This window comes from Struthio camelus, chromosome Z, assembly GCF_040807025.1.
Source record: "Struthio camelus isolate bStrCam1 chromosome Z, bStrCam1.hap1, whole genome shotgun sequence".
NCBI classification, from domain to species: domain Eukaryota; kingdom Metazoa; phylum Chordata; class Aves; order Struthioniformes; family Struthionidae; genus Struthio; species Struthio camelus.
Genome location: NC_090982.1, coordinates 79,567,075 through 79,586,720, shown reverse-complemented (window position 1 = coordinate 79,586,720; position 19,646 = coordinate 79,567,075). Strand labels below are relative to the sequence as shown.

At 44.0% G+C, this 19,646-nt stretch overlaps 2 protein-coding genes across 11 annotated transcripts in view; one reads left to right on the top strand and one right to left on the bottom strand.

The window, feature by feature from the left end:
• LOC104152006 (protein hinderin-like) overlaps positions 1–4,376 on the bottom strand; it is a 173,707-nt gene extending 169,331 nt beyond the window's left edge. For 3 of the 10 annotated variants that reach the window (XM_068926508.1, XM_068926504.1, XM_068926506.1), the window contains exons 1-2: positions 4,129–4,204; positions 3,181–3,273 (exon numbers count right to left, since the gene is read on the bottom strand). In XM_068926508.1, the coding sequence (XP_068782609.1) occupies positions 3,181–3,273; positions 4,129–4,180 (145 nt within the window). In that variant the 5' untranslated portion in view covers positions 4,181–4,204. The other 7 variants (XM_068926514.1, XM_068926512.1, XM_068926505.1 and 4 more) reach the window with 7 other exon arrangements.
• A 71-nt stretch (positions 4,377–4,447) lies between these two features.
• The window catches only part of LOC138064372 (tubulin polyglutamylase complex subunit 2-like), a 22,794-nt gene continuing 7,595 nt past the window's right edge, over positions 4,448–19,646 (top strand). Inside the window, exons 1-4 of the mRNA XM_068926502.1 lie at positions 4,448–4,700; positions 9,711–9,790; positions 15,882–15,969; positions 18,418–18,549. Of these exons, the coding sequence (XP_068782603.1) occupies positions 4,628–4,700; positions 9,711–9,790; positions 15,882–15,969; positions 18,418–18,549 (373 nt within the window). The 5' untranslated portion in view covers positions 4,448–4,627. The remainder of the gene's footprint in view (positions 4,701–9,710; positions 9,791–15,881; positions 15,970–18,417; positions 18,550–19,646) is intronic.

The window sequence follows — 19,646 nt, the reverse complement described above, 5'->3', positions numbered from 1 at the left end:
CTGCATTAGAAACAAGTCCCCTGAAACTGTTCATCTCATACTGTATGCTTATCTAAGCAGGAGAACATAAATCCTCTGCTCTAATCCTCAATGTCCCATTACAAGTTAAAGTACTTCTGATGACTCTGTACTTATACACAGAAGTACACAAAGCACATACCTGAAAAGGCATTGCAAAGTTTAGCATTCACAGGAAGAAGCTTTTTCCTATTGTAATATCATACCTGAAACATATACCATTGACTGCTCTTCATCAGAAACTGCATGTAGCTTTGTCAAAGGAAGTAAATGAAAACAGTACAAGTTTGGCCCTTTAAATGGAAACATAAAAATTAAGTATTTTGGCACTTAATTTTAAAAAGCGGGTGACAGGAAAACAAACTCGTAAGACCAGAGAAGCACCAAAAGCAAGACAAATTTGAATTAAAAAAAAAAAAAATTGATACAACAAAGAGCGTTACTGACTTCTTCACTGTGCATTAACTTTCACCCAGTAAAGACTATCACAGATGTCACCTTCACAAAAGATCCCAGGGACCAGCCCCTGTTGCAAGTCCAATTAGTAAGATAATGAAGCAGTAATATTTACTTAAATGAGAGCAGGTTAGCATTACATAACAAATCCTTTGATATGTATGCATGCATCCCTTGACAAACTTCTAGGACAGCCTGTATTCATACTGCTATGAAATACCATCCTTTGTATAGTATATTCTAAGAAACATACATGAGAATAAATGCAGAAGACTTCACAGGAAGTTGGTCATTCTCATCTGATCATCACATGATGAGTAACAGCTCAAAGCCTAAGGACTTCTTTCTTTAAAAAGAGCAAGATTTGTTCTGAGGCAATTGCAAAGATAACTATTTCAAAAAAATTCCAATAACCTGGAACTTTAACTATTAAATTCCTTCATTGCATCAAACTCTCAAGAAGCACAAAGGGCCAGGCAGCATACTATTTGTGCTATGTTATCAGTCACCAAACTTAAATCCTTGCCTCCTATAAGTCACTCCAAAAATAAGACTCAACACAATTCACATAATTCAAGGAAGGGTGTCACTTTCCTAGTCTTCTCCTTAGAGTAACAGTTTCAGATAGGCAGAAGTAAAGATTTTTTACTCCCACATAATTAACTAACACTATACTAAACTGAAAAACAAAACACAGAGCAGGAAATTTACCTCCTCCATCATTTTGTTTATACTGCTTTACTTTTCTCAGCCTTCTCAGTGTGACCTATAAGCCCGATTACGTAATTTCAGTTCTGTTTACAGTAAATCTATTTAAGATTTTGCACAGTTGTCTTCATCCCAGTAAAGCCAAATTGTGTCAACTGAACTATAATTTTTCCAAACTCTTCCTTCATCTAAAATTTTATTTCGGTAACTTACAAAATTAGATTTTCAAGATGTAGCTACCACACAGAGGAGAAAATTAGCAACAGCCTAGGAAGCTTTCACCTCTCAACAGCAACTTCAAATTCAATCAATACCAGTATCCACCGCACCACTGACACCTGGCACACTGGAAATAAGAGCTGGATCACAGGCTCACTTGTGATCATGATGGCCCACATTATCACCTGTTAACAATCATCATTCATCAGTCTTAGACCACAGTTTGAGACTAACTTAACCTAGTACTGCTATCAAAGTTCTCTCCTTCAGTGTACTCTGAAAACACTTCTGTTCTCACCTGTAAACTGCAGCATGCTAGGTCATGAACTGCCACAACATTTGCCACGAACCCGATCAGGAAGCTGAACAAACCGTGAAAGTAAAACCTTGCGTCCCCTCTTTCCAAAAGGCATCAAGGTAGATTGAGCCCCCAGACTGGATCACAGCCCAGCCCAAACAGCTGTGTCACCACAACTATGACAGCAATCTGCAGGATTCAGAAGAGAATGTCTTCAATTCATACTACCACCAGAAACAACAAACTTCACTGCCAGCAATTGCGTTCTCAACTGCCATATGGCTAATTTGTGGGTCAACACATTGCTACAGGAAATAAAACAGATGTGCTTGAACAGCATTCAGCTTTTGAATGCTGGTTCCAGTATTACTGCTGCTGTGGACAGATACCTAGTAACTGGATTAAAAATTAGATAGAGCTGTTCCTATGACTCCCCCCAGCTATCTGGACCTCTCTCCCATGAAGGTTTGAAACCTAGTGTAATAGAATAAACCAAAGTCAGATCAATTTATCTTAATCAGCTAGGCTGAAATTTGCAGTGGCTCAGGAGGTGATTCATAAACAGGTCCAATATCTTTGTCTCTGAGTGAAAGACTGGAGATAGTCTCAGCTTCAGCCATTTAAAACTAATCCATTGCCACATGCCTCCCAAGTCTAATGAGATGACTGTACACATTATAAGACTGCTACCACCACAGCTAGCGTTCAAGGCAACAGTACAGACAGTCATCACAGGCATCAGAGAAACTGAACATTTTATGACTCTGCACTGGTTTCCTCTCCTGCAGCAAGCTAGAGGTGCACAAGAGAGCAGCACTGGAGTCTGCACTGCTATCCTATACCTAATTCTGCAATTGCAGAAAAAACTTCAATTTTCCAAAGTTGTTAAACCAGCATTTAGAGGAAAAAAAAAGGTATCCCCTATTATTTACTCTTGCACCATATATATCTCAGGACATATACACTTTGCCAAGATCAGAGGCAACACAGGTAAAATAGAAATGGATATCAGAAAGATGCCTATTCCTTGGCATGTCTTGAGGCTCGAGGCCTCTGCCAGGCTCAAAACAGCGTGTTTAGTCATTGGAGACAACCTGTCAGCCCAGTAGTTAATTGGTATAAGCACAGTGACAGGGTAACTACGTCAATATTTCCACAACAGACCAGAAGAGCGACAGTGCAGCAAGAAGTCTAACATGTGCCTTCAAACCCTCATCCCATCACACCACAAAGAAAGTTGCAGACAATTTTTTTAACAGAAGCGGGAAATCTTCCAAGATTTATAACAATGTGCCCCCTAAACACAGTTGATCGGATGGATGGCCCATTTCACTCACCCATTGGTTGGCAGTGGATATGCAATCAAACATATATACATAAGCGCACACACACACTCCCTTCTTTCGAATCACTTCTGGCTGATGCTGGAACCCTACTCCCAGTGCCAGCCAGAGTGATACCACAAGTCCCTATATCCATACCTAAATCTTTATCTCCTGAGTCTCTGTCCGGCAAGACTGCCGGTTCCACCCTAACACGTCCAGGAAGCTGAGCCTCCAGCTCAGCCATGCAAGCTGGAGCATCAAAGTCAATTTCTTCTGGTTCTCTAAACCATGTAAGCCCATCTCTCTAGCCAGGTTTTTGCAGGTTGAACACACCTCACCACCACCACCTACTCCAGCTACATGTCCGGCCCAGTTTAAGCTCCCACAACCAGCATTTCCACATTTCCTGTAGACCGAGCCACACAGCCTCCAACTTTCACTCTCACAGACACTCCAGCCTCCAAGTCCCCTCCAGGGTTTTCCGAGGTCTTAAGCCTCAAAGTTAAGCTTTTATGCCAGTCACAAAAAGCACACACCTTTTGCTTGGCACCAGAACTTCCAGTCACAGTTTCCTCACCTCTCTCTGTCGACTCTCTTCATTTCCACAACCTGAATCTAGCTCCCCTATATCCTTGACCTCCCCCAAGTCCTTAAGTGCTAAGCCACACACAAGCAGGACATCCAGCCCTCCCACCTCCTGCGAGACACCTTTGGCCTGAAGTCTCACACAACTCCACTCCCAGCACACATAGGCCCACAGCCAACCCATTCCCCAGGCTGGGCTCCTCCGCACTCTCTCTTGGCTGAGCTGCCAGCACGATGGCCCTCAGCCACAAAACCCCACAGGGTGCCCGGGCCGCACCCAGCTCTCCAGCCTCCTCCACAGCACGGTCCCTGCCCTGGCCCACACCTACACTCCGCCGGCCAGACTCGGCCCCTGCCTCAGTTTCCCCATCACACCGGCCGGCACAGCCCCAGGCCTCCTGCGGGTCGCCTGCCCCCTCCCGCTCCCCCAGGCCTCAAGCCCGCCGGCTCAGCGACCCGCGGGGGAAGGCATCTGTCCCGACCGCAGCCTCGGAAGGATTCTCCCCCGCGGAAGGATACTATCCCCGCTCCAGTAAACGCCTCCGCTCGGCCCGGCAGCCACCTCCGCCATCTTGAAACAACCGCCACTCCCAGAGTGCCCCCCGCCGCCCCCCCAGCTCTCGCAGCCCATTGGCTACCCGCGCCCGGCGTCGCCCTGCCGCAGCTGGGGGCCGCCGAGTCGGAGGTCCCCGCGGCAGGCGGAGGAGAGGGGCATTCTGGGAGGTGTAGTCCTCCGAGCGGCCGCTGACGGCGGGTCGCGTGCCCAAGGAACTACCGATCCCATGAGGCCTCCTCTCGCATCGCTCCTTCCATAGGCTGAGCGGGGCGGTGGCCAGGAGAACTACACCTCCCAGGGCTCCTGGCGGCGCAGCCGCGGCTACAAGGTGGAAGGAGGGACAAAAAGGGTCAATCCCCCCCCCCCCCCCCCCCCTTTACACACCTACACCACCCCCTAACTCCTGTGCTGGTCGTGCCTGGGAGTTGATGGTGACGGGAGCCGGGCCGGGGCCTGCAAAGGATGGAGGAGAAGCCCTCCACCAGCATCAAGCCCTACCTGGACAAGCTCACCCTGGGCGTCACGCGCATCTTGGGTGAGTGGCAACGTGGAAGAAGAGCCCCTTGGGCCTGGGGTAGGCCAGGGCCGCGGTGCTGGCGTGGAGGCCGCCCCGCAGCCTGGGCCCCGGAAGGGGCCCCCGGGCCCAGGCTGGTGGCCCCGGCGAGGCCTAGGCCGTGTGTCCCCAGGCAGGCCTGTGGCACTGTGTGTGCTCAGCAGGTCCCTGCCCCGAGGGGCTGGCAGGACAGGTGGCCCTTGAGGGTCTGGCCTGGCCAGCCGTGGGGCGTTACTGAGGCTGTGGGGTGCTGGGCTGCTGCCCCCAACCACCTCCATGGCAGGGAGTTGCTGGGCTGCTGGTGCGCAGGTGATGTGAGAAACCACGTTGCTGCTTTTTACTGTCAGTCATGGTAAGTTTTGTTGAGGTTCCTGCGCTGGGACCGCTTAGCTCTGAGAGATCTTGCGCTTCTTATTTGTGCACAAAATCTCTGTTTCTAGCTTTTCAGCTTACAGTGAAATTCTTGGCACTCTGACTTGACAGAGCTCTTGAGTTTCAAAGGGCTGAGAACAAAGAAAGAGAACTTGGTGTTTTATTCAAAATTACGTGTAATTTTTAGCCTCTCCTGTGACTTCTGAAAATGCAGGGTCAACAGATACTGTACCTAATGACAGGAGTTCAGCATAGCGATGTGTTCTGGCAGAAATATGCGAAGAGAGGCTGATCATTGTATCTGCTCAGGATCATCTCCCCATAAGTAGTCACCCTGCAATTTATTCCCATGCCCCAGCACCTTTTCCATAACATGCCTGGCTTGTCATCTTTTTTTTTTTTTTTTTGTCCAGATCTTGAACATTCTTGCATCCCTTCAGTTCCCTTTGAAGTTCAGCAGGAGTGCAAGGAATTCAATGTCAGCATCAGAAAATAAGGACTCTCAGACAAAACTTTACTTGTGGCAGTAGAATCACAAGAACTGCAGAAAATATTTGCATGTGTAAAGGATCTTGTTGTTAGACCTTACATCTGTAAGCAGCTGAGGGCACAAAACTGTCATATCCCTATTGCTGGAAAGCAATACTCTGATCCCAGGCCTTGCATCTGCCAGCATTACAAATCACACTTCACAGAATAATAGATGAATGTAAAGCCAGAAGTGACCACTGTAACTATCTAACCAGTGCTTTGTGTCCTGGGACAGGGAGTTTCATCTGGTAACATATACGTATCGCAAACAGCACAAGTTGCTAGAGAGCTGCACAGCCAGATGAGATTAGATGGTCGTGGACTTCAATGAGCACAGGGTTTCATCCCCAAATTCTGTTCAGAGCTCTCTTACGAACGAACTTATGTGACTTCTCAGGGTTCTTTTGTTTTCCATCTGTAAGGTCAGGATAATGTTACCACTCTATACCATGAGAGCATTAAGGGAGTGAAACTACTGATAATCAGATACTGGGGAAATGCTTCTTATAAGTAGTTCTTTTCAAAACACGATGAGCCTTACCCACATTTGCAGCACCCGGGCACAGATGTTTGAGATCTACAGGATGTTAACAATGTCCAAAAGTAACATTGCCATATAAACTGTTTTGGGTAGGCGTGTTGCTTTACAGCCAGCAAGACATGGCAGTCTGGGTTTGACTCTGAAAGTCCTGTAGCATGCCTTTCGCGTGGAATGTGTTTGCTTGTTTCTTCTGTCTATATTTTTTTCTGGTCTGTTGTGTTGTGTAATATAGCAATGCATACCTCGGTCCACTCTTATGATGTTTCACTCTGGATCTTTTCTGTCTCATCAATCCTTCTGGATTTTCTGCTTCATGAAGTAGTTCTAATGAATATGGTGCCACAATCTACATGCTTTGAGCTGCTGAACTAAAAATTTTGGAAAACATTACCAGAGCAGTCTGTAATAGTGTTGGTTTCTTTCAAATAACAAAGGATATCTGAATCAGAAAGATGCTTTATATGGTAGTTTGCACTACTAGAAACTGTCTTGTTATTTTAACTCTTCTTCTGGGAAGCCTCGTGAAGGCACTAGACAATTCTCTGCCTACCATAACATAAAAACAATGATAGGTTTTTAACTCTGAGTTTTTAAAACACTTCTATGGGGGATGGAAATGATCACGTTGTAAAACACAACATACTCCTTTTAAGCCAGAAAATATTACACATACAGTATATGGAATCCCAAGACCCACTTTTCCAATACCTTTGAGTAAGTGTTCATGGGACCATTCCAAAAACCCTTGCTTTAACAAATTTTAGCAAATTCTGTGTATGAGTTTTTTCTTTTCAACTTCTAGTCTCTGTGGAAATCCCTACAAGGTGGAAGATTTCTCGCAAGCACTATGAAGGTTATAATCTGAGGGAAGAAGGGAGAGGTGTCTTTTTCCATTCCCAGTATAATTCAGTTTGCTGAAGTTTTATGAATAATAGTAGCATTCCAGAAAGCTTGATTGCTCAGAACTGAATTTGAATGGCAAGTGTTAGCTGTTCTTGACTTCCTGTCCAGAATAGGACCATACTTCACTATTTAGAGTCTTTCTGAATACATGAATTCGTATCTAATACACTTTTACAAAGATGCTGACAGGCCCAGCTCTCTCAGCCCTCCTTCATAGGAGAGATGCTCCAGTCCCCACATCATTTTTGTAGCCCTCCGCTGGACTCTCTCCAGTAGCATCATGTCTCTCTTGTCCTGGGGAGCCCAGAACTGGACACAGTACTCCAGGTGAGGCCTCCCCAGGGCTGAGGAGAGGGGCAGGATCACCTCCCTCGACCTGCTGGCTAATGCACCCCAGGAGACCATTGGCCTCCTTGGCCACAAGGGCACATTGCTGGCTCATGCTTAACTTGTTGTCCACCAGGACACCCAGGTCTTCAGACCTGGCTGAAGGTTCTGGCTCCTCCTTCTTGCCCTTTCTGAACACTGGAGTGACACTGGTTTTCTTCCAGTCCTCAGGCACCTCTCCTGTTCTCCAGGACCTTTCAAAGATGATGGAGAGTGGCCTAGCAATAACATCCGCCAGCTCCCTCAGCACTCGCGGGTGCATCAGTTAGACCATTAGATCAAGTCATTCTGATTAATACTGGAAGGCATTTTTGGAAGCCTCTAGATGAAATGTGCTAAAAATAGGGCAGGATTTACTGTGATGTTGATTCGGAATAGTTAGCTGGGAGGATTCTCCAGAACTGGTTAAGCTTTGTCCCATATCTTCTGTCTAACCTTGTTGGCCTCCTGATTTCTTCCATCTGGATTCTAAAAGCTAGCATGCCATGCATGCTACGGCATTTCTTCTTTTTCTTCTTCATGTTTAGCTCCCATCCATACTTGCACACCTCTGTTAAGCATGGTCTTCAGATAACCCACAGGATATTTTTAATATAATATTCAGACCTTTAAGATGAAATTTCTCTTTCTTTTGATCTTGGATTTGGTGCGGACCTCTTTAGAAGATGCAGTTTGCTCATCCCTGGACATCTTCCTGTGACTGATGCGTTATTAAATCTTCCACCGTCCCAGCCAAGCCTTTGTGCAGGATGAGTTAAACATCTCTACTATTTTCTTTGATCACAGAAATAACAATTACTTTGTTGTTATAATCTCTTAACTTGCTATAAGACTTGACATATTTCAGATGGAGAAGACCAGTTAGATCACTGATCCCAGACTTCTTTAAAAGCAGAATGCGGTCTCCATACAGAAGACTTGCATTTTTGCAAGAGACAGATCATCTTGCCTTGCACCCAGCTATTTGAAGTGAAGCTTGGCAAAACATGAGGAAGTCTTTTATACGTTGGAGAGCTGTATTGGCCAGAAAGATTACCTAGATGACCTACTATGAATTTTTTTTTTCTATCTTTAACTTTGAGTTTGATTTTCTAGTGATATATTTTGTCTTTAAAATTATCTGGCAATGTAACAATTAATACTTCTATTTAAAGCAAAGTTCAGGCTTCCTTATGCTGACTGCTGCTCTTCCACCGGCAGAACAGAAAAGGGCAGCACTGCTGCTAGAATTAGAAGCCTAGAGCTGGAGATAAAAAATGAACCAAAGCTCTCTGGTGCCTGCCTTTCCTGTCTACTGCACTGTGTATGTTTTAGCAGAAAGCAATTATAATATGTGTGACTGCTTTGGGAGCCCATACTTTCACAGCAGAGCCAGTCTTCAAAGCCCTGCATAGTGATCGTTTCTGCTCTATAGCCTTGTGTGCTGGGTTTGCAATTCCCATAACAAGTAAGTAGTCTCTCTGGACCTGATCCAAAGTGAATGAAGTCAGCGGGAACTGTTTCAGTTGGCTGTAGATGAAGTAAAACGTTATAAAATAATAAGTGCGAGGGAGACTGTTGTGCCACTACACACCTGCAAGGATAGCACTATGCAGATTAGTATCTTGTGTTTTTATAGCATTCGTTCCCATAAAATATTCAAATCACTTTTATAAATGATGAGCTCAGTGCTCTTAACAGATCTGCATGTGCCCAGCTGGGATTCTAGGGAAATGATGTTTGCTCATGCTGGTCCATTCTGCAGAATCAGATTCTACATCTGTTCAAACCTACTGAATCCAGCCCTGAAATGTGCCCATCTTTGTGGCATACAGAGGCTAGCGTTTCACAGCAACACTGCACAGCGTCTTGTGTCAGGCTAAAAATATCTTGCCCAGCTAAAACCGCAGAGCATGCTTGCAAAAAGATTCACCTGACTTTTAGAGTTGTTCGTGAACCCAGGGCTGATTTTTGCCGTGGAACTTCTGCAAAAGATCAGACCTTAAATACCAAATCTATCTGTAGTGTGCATGTCTGTATGTATATATATATAAATGATCAAAGGATGTCATCTTGTGCAGCACTAAGCATCCTCATGCCAGGACGTGCTGAGTACAATTACAGACAAAAGAAAGCCACTGCTTAGTCACAAGCATAGTTCTTGTGGTCATTAATGGCTTTCCCCCAGCTATCTGTCAGGTTCACTTGCAAAACTGTCTGGCTCCCAGTGTTTGATGTCACCCATTCCAGCTGCAGACACACTCTTCTTTTCCTTTTAGAGACTTCTCCAGGAGTTGCTGAGGTGACGTTTGTGGAAAAGGAACCAGCTGAACGCCACACTATCATTTCATGGGAGCAAGTGAGTGTTTTCATGATAGTTCTGCAGTGGGGTTGGTCTGACTATACTGCAGCCCGTGGAGAATGTCAAATGACATGGTCACCTTTTGTTTGCTTTTAAGACAGCCTGCTACCAGATGCACGCTGGATCTTGAACAGCCTTTGTTTTTCAGGTATTTCTCTGGTTTCTAGAATATCACATGCACGTGATCTGTTAAAGGGCCCTCATCAGTGAGGGAGTATTTAAAATGCGAAGTCTAAGAAGGAATTGCCTTGGTGTTATAGACAGCAATAGTGATGACTCAGTGGAGAACGGACATGGTTCTAACTCAGCTATGAAACCATTTTCCAGCTCTCTTTGAGACAAAATGAAGAAGCTCTTCATTATTTGTAGCCATTATAGGTAGAAATCTCAAGCTGGAAAATACTCCTGAGCCATCTAGTTCATTCCGGTTGTCCATTTTGCCTTTCGGCCTCAGGTATTCGCTTCCATTTCTCTGAGCCCCTCCTTCCACCTCTTTGGCCAGCAGCCCCAATCTTTTGCCCACACATGTCCCACTGGCTGTTCCAGAAGCCAGCAAAGGCCGCATACTACCTCAGCTCCCCACTAGCAGACCTCAGTGCATCAGACTGCCTGACCAAAGGGTTCCTGAACACTGTTGTGTGACTGTGGTGGACAAAGATGGCATTTTTGGTCACTTCTCTGAACATAAATGTGTTTTTCAATCCCATGACCCAATGCACGTGCATACACACGTGCGACTGGATGGGGGCACAGGATGAGGAATGACTGCTTTCTAGGCGTTGTTTTTTTTAGGGTAGCGGCAGTAGTAGCTGACCGGCCTTTGGAGAGGTACATGGCAGGGGACGAAGGTGAATTAATTGTCCTCCCTTTGCTCTAACCCGTACTGTGCCCAGATGCATGCGCTCCCGGCAATTGCACTTGTTACTACTCCCTGAAAATAACTGCCCCTTTGACATCTTGCCATGAGTTATTCCTAACAAGTAAACAAAAGTCTTGCACCCATTTTGGTAACACCCTTTCCCAATTAGTGATATTTATCAATAAAATATAAATCCAGGTCAGAGTATGTGTGATATAGTGTTCAAAAGCCTGGGTTATTTACTGAAACTTGTACAGTAGCCAGTAACTGTGGTTAGAAGAAATGTCCAGTTTTTCAGGTTCATGTGAACCGATTCTTGATTTCCTGCAGCTGTGGTGGATTAAGGGCACTCGAAAGAGAGAAGTGCTCAGACTGGCTGTGAGCCAGCTCAGGTTGGGAGCAGGAGAGAGGCATTTACTCGTTCTCCCTCTCTCCTCCCCCCCCCTTTTTTAAAAGGCAAAGTCTATTCAGTCTGAACGTATTCTTGTTATATCAGGTACTTCTTATTCTCCTAATTAAATCTGTTTTATCTCAAAATTGAGATATTCTTTTGGACTCAAACTTTGAAATGCTTTAGTCAAAGCACTTTGCTCAAGGCAGAACATCTTCCCCCACCCCAGTGAATGAACTGTGCCAGTAAATGCTAAGAATTGAATAGATACAGTTGAGCTGGAGCTAATGATGAGGGACTTCACTGTCTATTTCTTTGTTTCCAGTTGCATTGACAAAATCTGAACTCTCCTTTCCTGAGTTCAAAGCTAACTATTTCTCTTGTATGTGGAAATAAGAATACGTAGCAGATCTTGGGCTCTGGGGATGAAATCTGATCTCTAGCACAATGGCTAGTCCATGCAATTGCAGTACGTACTGCAGTGAAGATTAGGTGTAAAGCACCTAGCACTTCACAGAGCCCTTCAAGGATAAACTCATACCTGTCCTTTTCCCCAAGCTCATCGTACTTGGATCTGAATACAAGGATATACATCCATACCCAGTGTTCTCTTTTAGCACGGTTTCTTTGTAGCCACTAGGTGGCAACACTTACGCATGTAATCATATTTTCTCCATAGCTGAGATTTTAACAAAGTCTCATTCCAGTCTGTATTTTTACCTCCCACTATGTCTTTGGTTAGGAAAGTCTTTGTAGGGCTTTTTGTATGATGTAGATAAAATTGAACAAACTCGTCACGTTTTTTTCCAAAACCTCACTCTTCTGATTAAGACTCGTCAAATAAAAGCTCTATGATTAAGATTTTCTTTACAGTTTTGCTAGAAGCAATTCTCATTGTCCTATTGCAGTCTTGTAGAGGAAATGTGTTCCTGCCAAAAGCAAATCTATGGTATTCAGAACCTCTTATAAGAAAATCAAACTAATTTTAATTATGAATGACTGTAATGGTATTCTAATAATCCGTACTACCAGCATTAATTTTCTTGTCATTGTCTCAAAAATAAGCTATGTTTGTTAAATTGGGTTATGCCAAGTTTATGATAGTATTTAACTGGATATAATGGTGGAAGTTTTACAATTTTACATCAGCTTGTTGAATGCCAGTCAGCTGAAGCTCTGCAGAGGGAAAAGAGCTTTATGACAGGATACAATGCAGTAGGACAGCGGGAAGGCAAAAAAGATGTTTTCCAAGGCTTTCTGTAGATGCAGACAATCAGAAAGAGCTGCTGAAGTTTACATTTCGTGAAATCAAACCGGAAATAAAACCTGAATATTTTATTGGAAATTAGCACGCTGACAAAAATATATAAGATAAATGATTGTCAAGTATTGATGTACTAAAGTATGGAAGTGAAAAGAGAGAAATTTTCTGCTTTCCTGATGTTTCAGACCTGCTAAGCTGTTATCTTTGCCCCAAAAGAGTGAGACAAGCAATAGAAGTGGGAGTAGAGACAGAGTTAGCATATGACTGGGACACCAGTGATAGTGATCATATATCCTGCTATGAGCCAGTTCTTACTTCTAAAATTAAGTTGGCATCCACCTTGCTACCCTCCATACGCAGTTTGTAAAAAGGGACATGATAATAAAATATTGCTAGGAGATACTCTGATATCTGCATTAAAGGGCCTAATCAGTGGTTTCCTCCTCATTCAGAAGAGATAAGTCACTCACATCATTATTTTGCTTTTCAAGAATACAAAAATACGTTTTGCTGGGGGGAGTTCAGCACCTCAGCAAGCAAAGCAAAATGAAGGAGGTCATTTTGCCTATTCTTCTAATTGGCTTGTTAATAGTGTCTGAACTGCAGCTGGCTGGCTGTGAGTGATCCCTACCCATCACACTGCTGGAGCTTTGATGTTCTCCGACTCCGCATGAGAATTTTGTTGTTCCTCCTTGTGCCGTTTGTCTACAGGGATTTATTGTTCTGTAATAAAAACAGAAGGAAAAAAAAAAAAAAAACCTTGAGCAGTTTACAGCTTCCCTGCTGTGGATTGTCATAGGCTGCCAGATGATTCAGAAGCACTTTCTGTATGTAAATCTCACTGGGAAATGAGGTGGCTGTTCCTGGCTATTTTGGAAGCCTTCCACAGTTTTTTGTCCCACATCTCATTTTGACTTACAAAGCTTGTGCTCAGATCCAGTTACCAACGATTCCTTCTATGGCAAGTGTGTTTTGCTCAGCGTCTCAGAAACTTATATGATGAGGCCCTACGCAGCTTCAGTCAGACTAGCCTTTACCCAGCAAAGTATGTGTGTGGACACACACATCCACAGTAGCCCTTTTCCCCGTTCTCCATGTGTGTCCTCCCTCAGCATTATACAAACCTGCAATCCCCAATCCCCACAAGATGGGACCTACCCGTCTTGAATCTGCTTTGTGGCCCCAAGCGTGGGAGAGGCAGGGAAGTGGAGCCAGCAGAAGCAGTGCATGAGGAAAGGTAGATTTCTTCAAGGTGCATAATGGGGTGCAAGCTGGAGGAGTTCTGGGATGCCCATAGTTACATAGGGCAACCTCGTATGTATTCACTAGCAGCCAGGGTAGACCAGTCATGGGACTACGTGAAGTTAAGGAGAGAGAAAGGTGGCTGCTGACTTGCTCCGCTACTGGGAAGCGACATAAATCCCTTCCTTCTCTCCCCAGGAGGTGTATAGAACTAATTCACTTTTTAGAGAAGTCTCTCTAGGGTTGTTTGTTTTGACTGTTGTGCAGTTCCTTAGGATATTTGCTTGGGAGGCATTGTTTCAATTTAAGTGAATTGCAATACGTCAGTGTTTTAGCTCTGGGTTCAGTGTTGATCAGGTCTTGGCAGCAAGCTTTCCTGGTTCTAATGTTCTCTGTCCTCAATGGAGTGTACTTTTTTGGGAGACTATTTGGGGATATTTTAGACGATAAACGAAAGAAATAGACCTCACACACCATATTGGGCACTTGGGATGTTGTGTTTTATGAGCTGATGAGTGTAACCAGATGACTGGGATTTTTTTTTTTAAAAAAAAAAAAAAAACCTGCTTGCCAGGGCTGTGGTTAAGCCACTTCTGGCATGTTATTAGGAACATTGTATTTTGTGGGGCTGGAGATCATAACCCTGGAAACTACCAGATGAGCGAGGAGAGTACAGCTGCTTGAAGTGAAGCTCTTTTTCATGTGTGATGGTCTCGTTTCTCTGACCTCTGCTGTCAGAAGACCACTGTTTTGAAGTCATAAGGTCCTGTGGCTGAGCGTAATGTGACAGATCAGTCAGTCCTTTCTGTCACATGGGAGAGATGGGTATTAGTAAAGCTTTTTAGGATTTTGGATAGGCTGCACATCTGCTCTGATGCAGCATTTCCCACCCTTATATTTTGCACCATCATTTGGAAAGGGTCGTACTTAGGAGGATCCTAAAATAAAAGTAAAGTGGAGAGGGCAACCATTTCGAGAAACGTGCACATGTTGATCTTTCTCTCCAGAAAAGAAGAATTCAGTGCAGAAGGCCTATCCACCCATATCCTTTTGTGGAGAGACCAGTCATCCCAATGGATCTGGTTCTCCTGCTTACAGGAAGAACCCCAATGAAGTCAAAAGAGCTGTTCCCATATACATTTTTATTGCTGGAGTAGTTTAGTTACAATTGGATGGTTTGAAGATGGGCTAGAAATGCTGTAAACATTTGTAGTCTTGTAAATTTTGGTAACAAACAGGTCTGTCATATTTTTTTCTTCATAGTTCTAAACCTAGTCACCTCCCTTGCAGCTACAGCATGAAACTAGAAGTGGTGAAAGTGCAGCATGAAATTATTTCGCACTGAGAGTAACCCACAGATTAAGGTGTGTTTGTTGCAGGCATTTGAAGAACTTCAGATATGTCCACGTGGTTCAATAATCTTCTGAAACTTACCACCAGAGCTTTGGCCATCAGCATGCTCTTATCAAATGACAATAAATTCTTCTCAAAACAAAGTTTCTACAGTATCAGATTCTCTGCTTTAATACCTGTTGCCTCTGGAGATTTTCTCAAGCGGGGTTAGAAAAACACTGTGCTGGTGACCAGGCTGCTGATGGGGCAAGTAAAGTAAACTGCCCTCCGGCAAGCTGCAAAGCCATTAGTATCTGGAACTCATCAATAGCAGCCTGTAGGCATAAATGGGTATGCCTAGCAAGTAAATAACTTAACTTGCAGGAGTGAAGGGTGTGGGTGCGTTGGAGACTCCTGCCTTGTGTATATGCCACGGTTTAGGGGACAGAGGCTATAACAGCTCAATGAATACGAACATAAATAGGACTTTAATAGGCAGAACGGCCACCCTGATCGTCGGAGGGAATGTAGAGAGGAGGAAGCTAGAGCTCACCCTTTCTCTTGCCAGTCGCTGACAACCACAGTTCAGCACTGCAGCTGGATGTGTGGCTTGGAGGTAGCTCCTGCTGGATAGGTGTGTTGAGAGACTGGATCGGAGCAGAGAAGGGATATGCATGAGTTGCAGACTTGGGGAAAACTCTGATTACTATCTCTCAGATTTTACAGATTTGTGGCCCAGATTAAGTAAAGGTGTATGAACTGTGTGTACCTGAAGGTTGTTTCCTCTGCCTTAGATACCAATTAGCAGATTCTTCCTTTATTTTACATGGCTTTGAGTGTTAAACGTTTTGGCAGCTGCAGGGAAGTAGCCCCAGCAGACAGACAGTATCAGAAAGCTGTTAGCATCTGGTACCTCTCTGCTTGCTCCAAAGTGATTCTGTTGGGTTTGAGACACATCCTGCATTTCTCCATAATACTTCAGGCCTCTTGTGATTTGTAGAAAAACTCCTGCGTGTTGCCAGAGGATTTAAAGAACTTCTATATGATGACTGATGGCTTCCAGATGACCTGGAGTGTGAAGACTGATGGTGAGTCCATGTGTTCCTCTCCACTGATACCGTCATTTCTGTGCATCCACTCTTTGCTTCACAGAATCCCTTTAGTTTCAATCTTTCTTTTTGTACAATCAGTACCTACCTCTTGGCTTCCTGTACAAGTCTAAGCAAAAGCACACACACCAAGTCATTTTGAGTGAAAAATTAACACCATTCCTTAACTGCAAAAAAAAGTAGTCTTGCTTCTGCTAGACAGTTTGATCAGCGACTATAGAAAACTGACCTCTGAATTAAGAAGTGAGTGCACTTCTGCATGGGATCGTAGACTGTTTTAGAGATGTTCTAATGTTAAGGAGGTGTTCTAATGTCATCTAAAAGATGAGTGCAGATCAGAAGTCCCTTCCTGATGCAGCAGGACAAAACTTATTGCTTGCCTGAGCTAGACTCCCACAGAAGGAAACTTGTACACTGAACACTTGCTAGAAACCAAGCAAATCTTCATGACATAAATACCATTGCGTAGCACACTGATCATCTGTTGACATCCAAATTTACGTATGTAATTTGAATCTAGTAATTAGGCTCCCTTTTTAATTCAAGGAGAGAGAGGCAGCTTTAGAGAGGACGCTTTCCTGTCGTAAACCAGTAGGAGGAACCACTCTCTGATAATGCCTCTTTCTCTTTAAAAAATATGTGTATGCACAATCCGAAGAGACCTGAACTGTGCATTGATTTTTAAACTGGCAAATTGTATAGAAGGCCAGAATGGTGACCTTGTACCAATAACATGATCCCTCTCTCTTTTTCCACTTTACATGTTATAAGGGGGGGACTTTCCTTTGCTGTCACATTAACATGTGGATTACCCACTGTGAGCCACAATGAGTGCTTTAGAAAAGCTTACACACCAGTTAATACCTTTCTTCTCTCTCCGCTCCAAGTGGTAGCTTTAATCTGAGGAAAATGAATCTGCTGGAGCTATCTGATTGCTCACATCTCCAAGCGAGAAAGAGGGAGGCTAGGAAGGTCATGACCGTGTTAAGGTCCAGTCTGTCATCTTAGCTGTTTACATACTTACCTGTCTTAGCTGGAACTTTTTTTTTTTCTTCTTCTTCTTCTCCTTTTCAGTTGGTTTCTTGCTTTTCACGTAGATCTCACAACTGGGTGGATGGAAGCCAAAATCCATCGAGCATCTGAGCAGAGGTCACACAGGTTGTATTAATCAGCCACGAGGACAAGACCTTGCTCGATAACGAGAAACAATGTACCAGAGAAGTGTCTTATCTCAGACTTGCTGATATCTGTCAAAGTTTAACTAACAACCACCAAAATTTCTATCCCTGAGCCTGATTCTGCTCTCCCGCTAGCTTAAGTCTATTCGCTGGAATTATTTATGGAGTTATTGGTGGAAGTGAGAGTAAGATCAAGCTTTATTGTCCATCCTTGTGTGGCAAGAATCAGGCAGTTCTTTTGCTCTGCACTGGGGCCCTGCCACTGTAATCGTGGTGCTTGTTGCCTTACAATTGAGTTGTCAGTTGAGGCTATGGGTACTGCTCGTTTCGGGTGTCAAATACATGGTTCTCCTCAGGAAATGGAGTTTATTTTCAGAGACATTTGACACGAATACTCTAATACTTGCATTGACACTCTGTGTTTCAGGTGGGATTTAGTGTGTTATGACCTCTGAAGAATCTTGTTTTCAGGGCGCAGAAGTGCACAGAGCCCAAGGCAGCTCACATAACTATTTTGTTTGAGTAAGCATCCAGCTACGCCCTGTGAGGCCCGTCATGCTAGCATGTGGCTGAATTGGGTGGTTGTGACTTAGTGACTAGTGACAGCGCAGATTCCTCAGAAGGAGAGACAAGCGGCAAGTCCTCAAGCATTCATTCAGGATTACCCACCTGCTGCCACACTGGTAATAGCCCATGTTGGAGTGGGACCCAAGAGCATGCACCCTGAGCAGGTACATGGGATAGAAGAGGATGAGCTGCCCAGTAAGTTGCGAATGGGTGGCATGATTCTTGGGAGGAAGGACAGAAGCATGCAAGAGTGTTTTGTGGGGGTGGCTGTAGCTAGCTAGGATTTTTAATAGCCAGTTTCACAGAACTGGGCTGATACAGCTGCATCACAGCCCTAGTCAGCAGTGCAATTCTCCTATCGTCACAGCTCTGAGATGGTGTTGCACGAATAGCACTTCCCCTTTCCTATTCCAGATTATAGCAGATACAATCACTAGAGATCTCTCAGTTGATGTCTTTTTGGTTCTGTAGCGGGGCAGAAGCTGCTGACGTGGTGTTGTCTGAAAAAGGCTAATTCTTGCTCCTGTGGAGTCTGACTTGGTTAAGTATCCAGGCTTTCTGAACATACCCATCCCTTCCCCACCTCTGTGTTTTGGAAGGGCTTAACTGATGTTTCAAGAAACAAAAAAATCTCTGTACTTTCCTGACTCTGGGATGTAATTAATGGTCGATCTTATTGCAGATACCCCGATGCCCTTGGGTTCCATGGTGATTAATAGTGTCTCAAAGCTATGTCGACTTGGGGGTTCCTCAATGTACACTCTACCTAATGCACCAACTCTCGCTGACCTGGAAGATGACACAGATGAGGAAGGTAATGTCCTATTAGCAGGCTAGAACACATGCTTTGCCTGATCCCTTTTGTTTTGTTAGGATGACGTTAGGGTATAGTACATGGATATAACAACAGAAGAGGTCGCTCCGAGTAGAGATGATTTTTTTGTCTCCTGGGCCATATCCATCCTATGTCCTAATAGTCCCCTACAGCCTTGAGAGGTGTAGACCTGTATACTGTGAATCTCATGGTGATTGTTAACTCTGACAGTCACTAGTATTATTTCTATACTCTTTGGTAGCCGGTCTGCCCTCCTATTCTGCCTTTTGCCTTTTTAAACTTTTAACTAAGGCTTCCTCCAGTGACTCGGCTTACAAAGTGTTTGTGTGCTTCTGGTGTTATACAAACAGAAGGAAACAATTTTAGTCTTGGTAGTAAAAAGGCAGCTGGATATGCTCTTCAGAATTGGAAAAAAAGCTCTGGTAAATGTATTTAAAGGTGAGATGGCATTGGAGAACGTGTATTTCCAGACTGACTAGAAATGTAAGATATCCTGCAGATTAAAAAGCAAAAACAATTAAAAAAAAAACTTCCTTTCTTCAGAGCTCTTTCAGTCTAACAAGGCTGGAACAAGTAAGAACACAAGACCAGGATGAGATGTCATGCTGACTCTTTCAAAAAATATTGCTGTTTGATTTTACAGTCTTGTTTCTGAATCTCTATAGCTCTTGTAGTTTCTCAACGTGGCTGATCTTGAGCTTGTTGGACGAACCTTTCTTTCTACAAATTCCAGTTTGGCTACAGCCCTGATATTCCAGCCACTGAAATAAATAGGCCAAATTCTGCTTCCCTTTAGCCACTCAGAGCTCCACTGATGCACCTACAAGGTATATTCAGAAAAAGTTGTCTCCCACAAGAGTTCTTATCCTGACTTCTTCCATGGAAAGCTATTCTTAAGAGTTCAAATGTTATGTCTCCCTTCTTCCTCGGCAGGATTAAAATTCAAAGTGATATTTTGCAACAGTATGCAGCTGCATAGTTCCAAAACGGTCCTGTAGAAAAGACTCTGCGGTGGTGGTTTGTCACACTGAATATGAGTTAAAATGCTTGGCTGTTGAGGTGGCTGATGTCATACT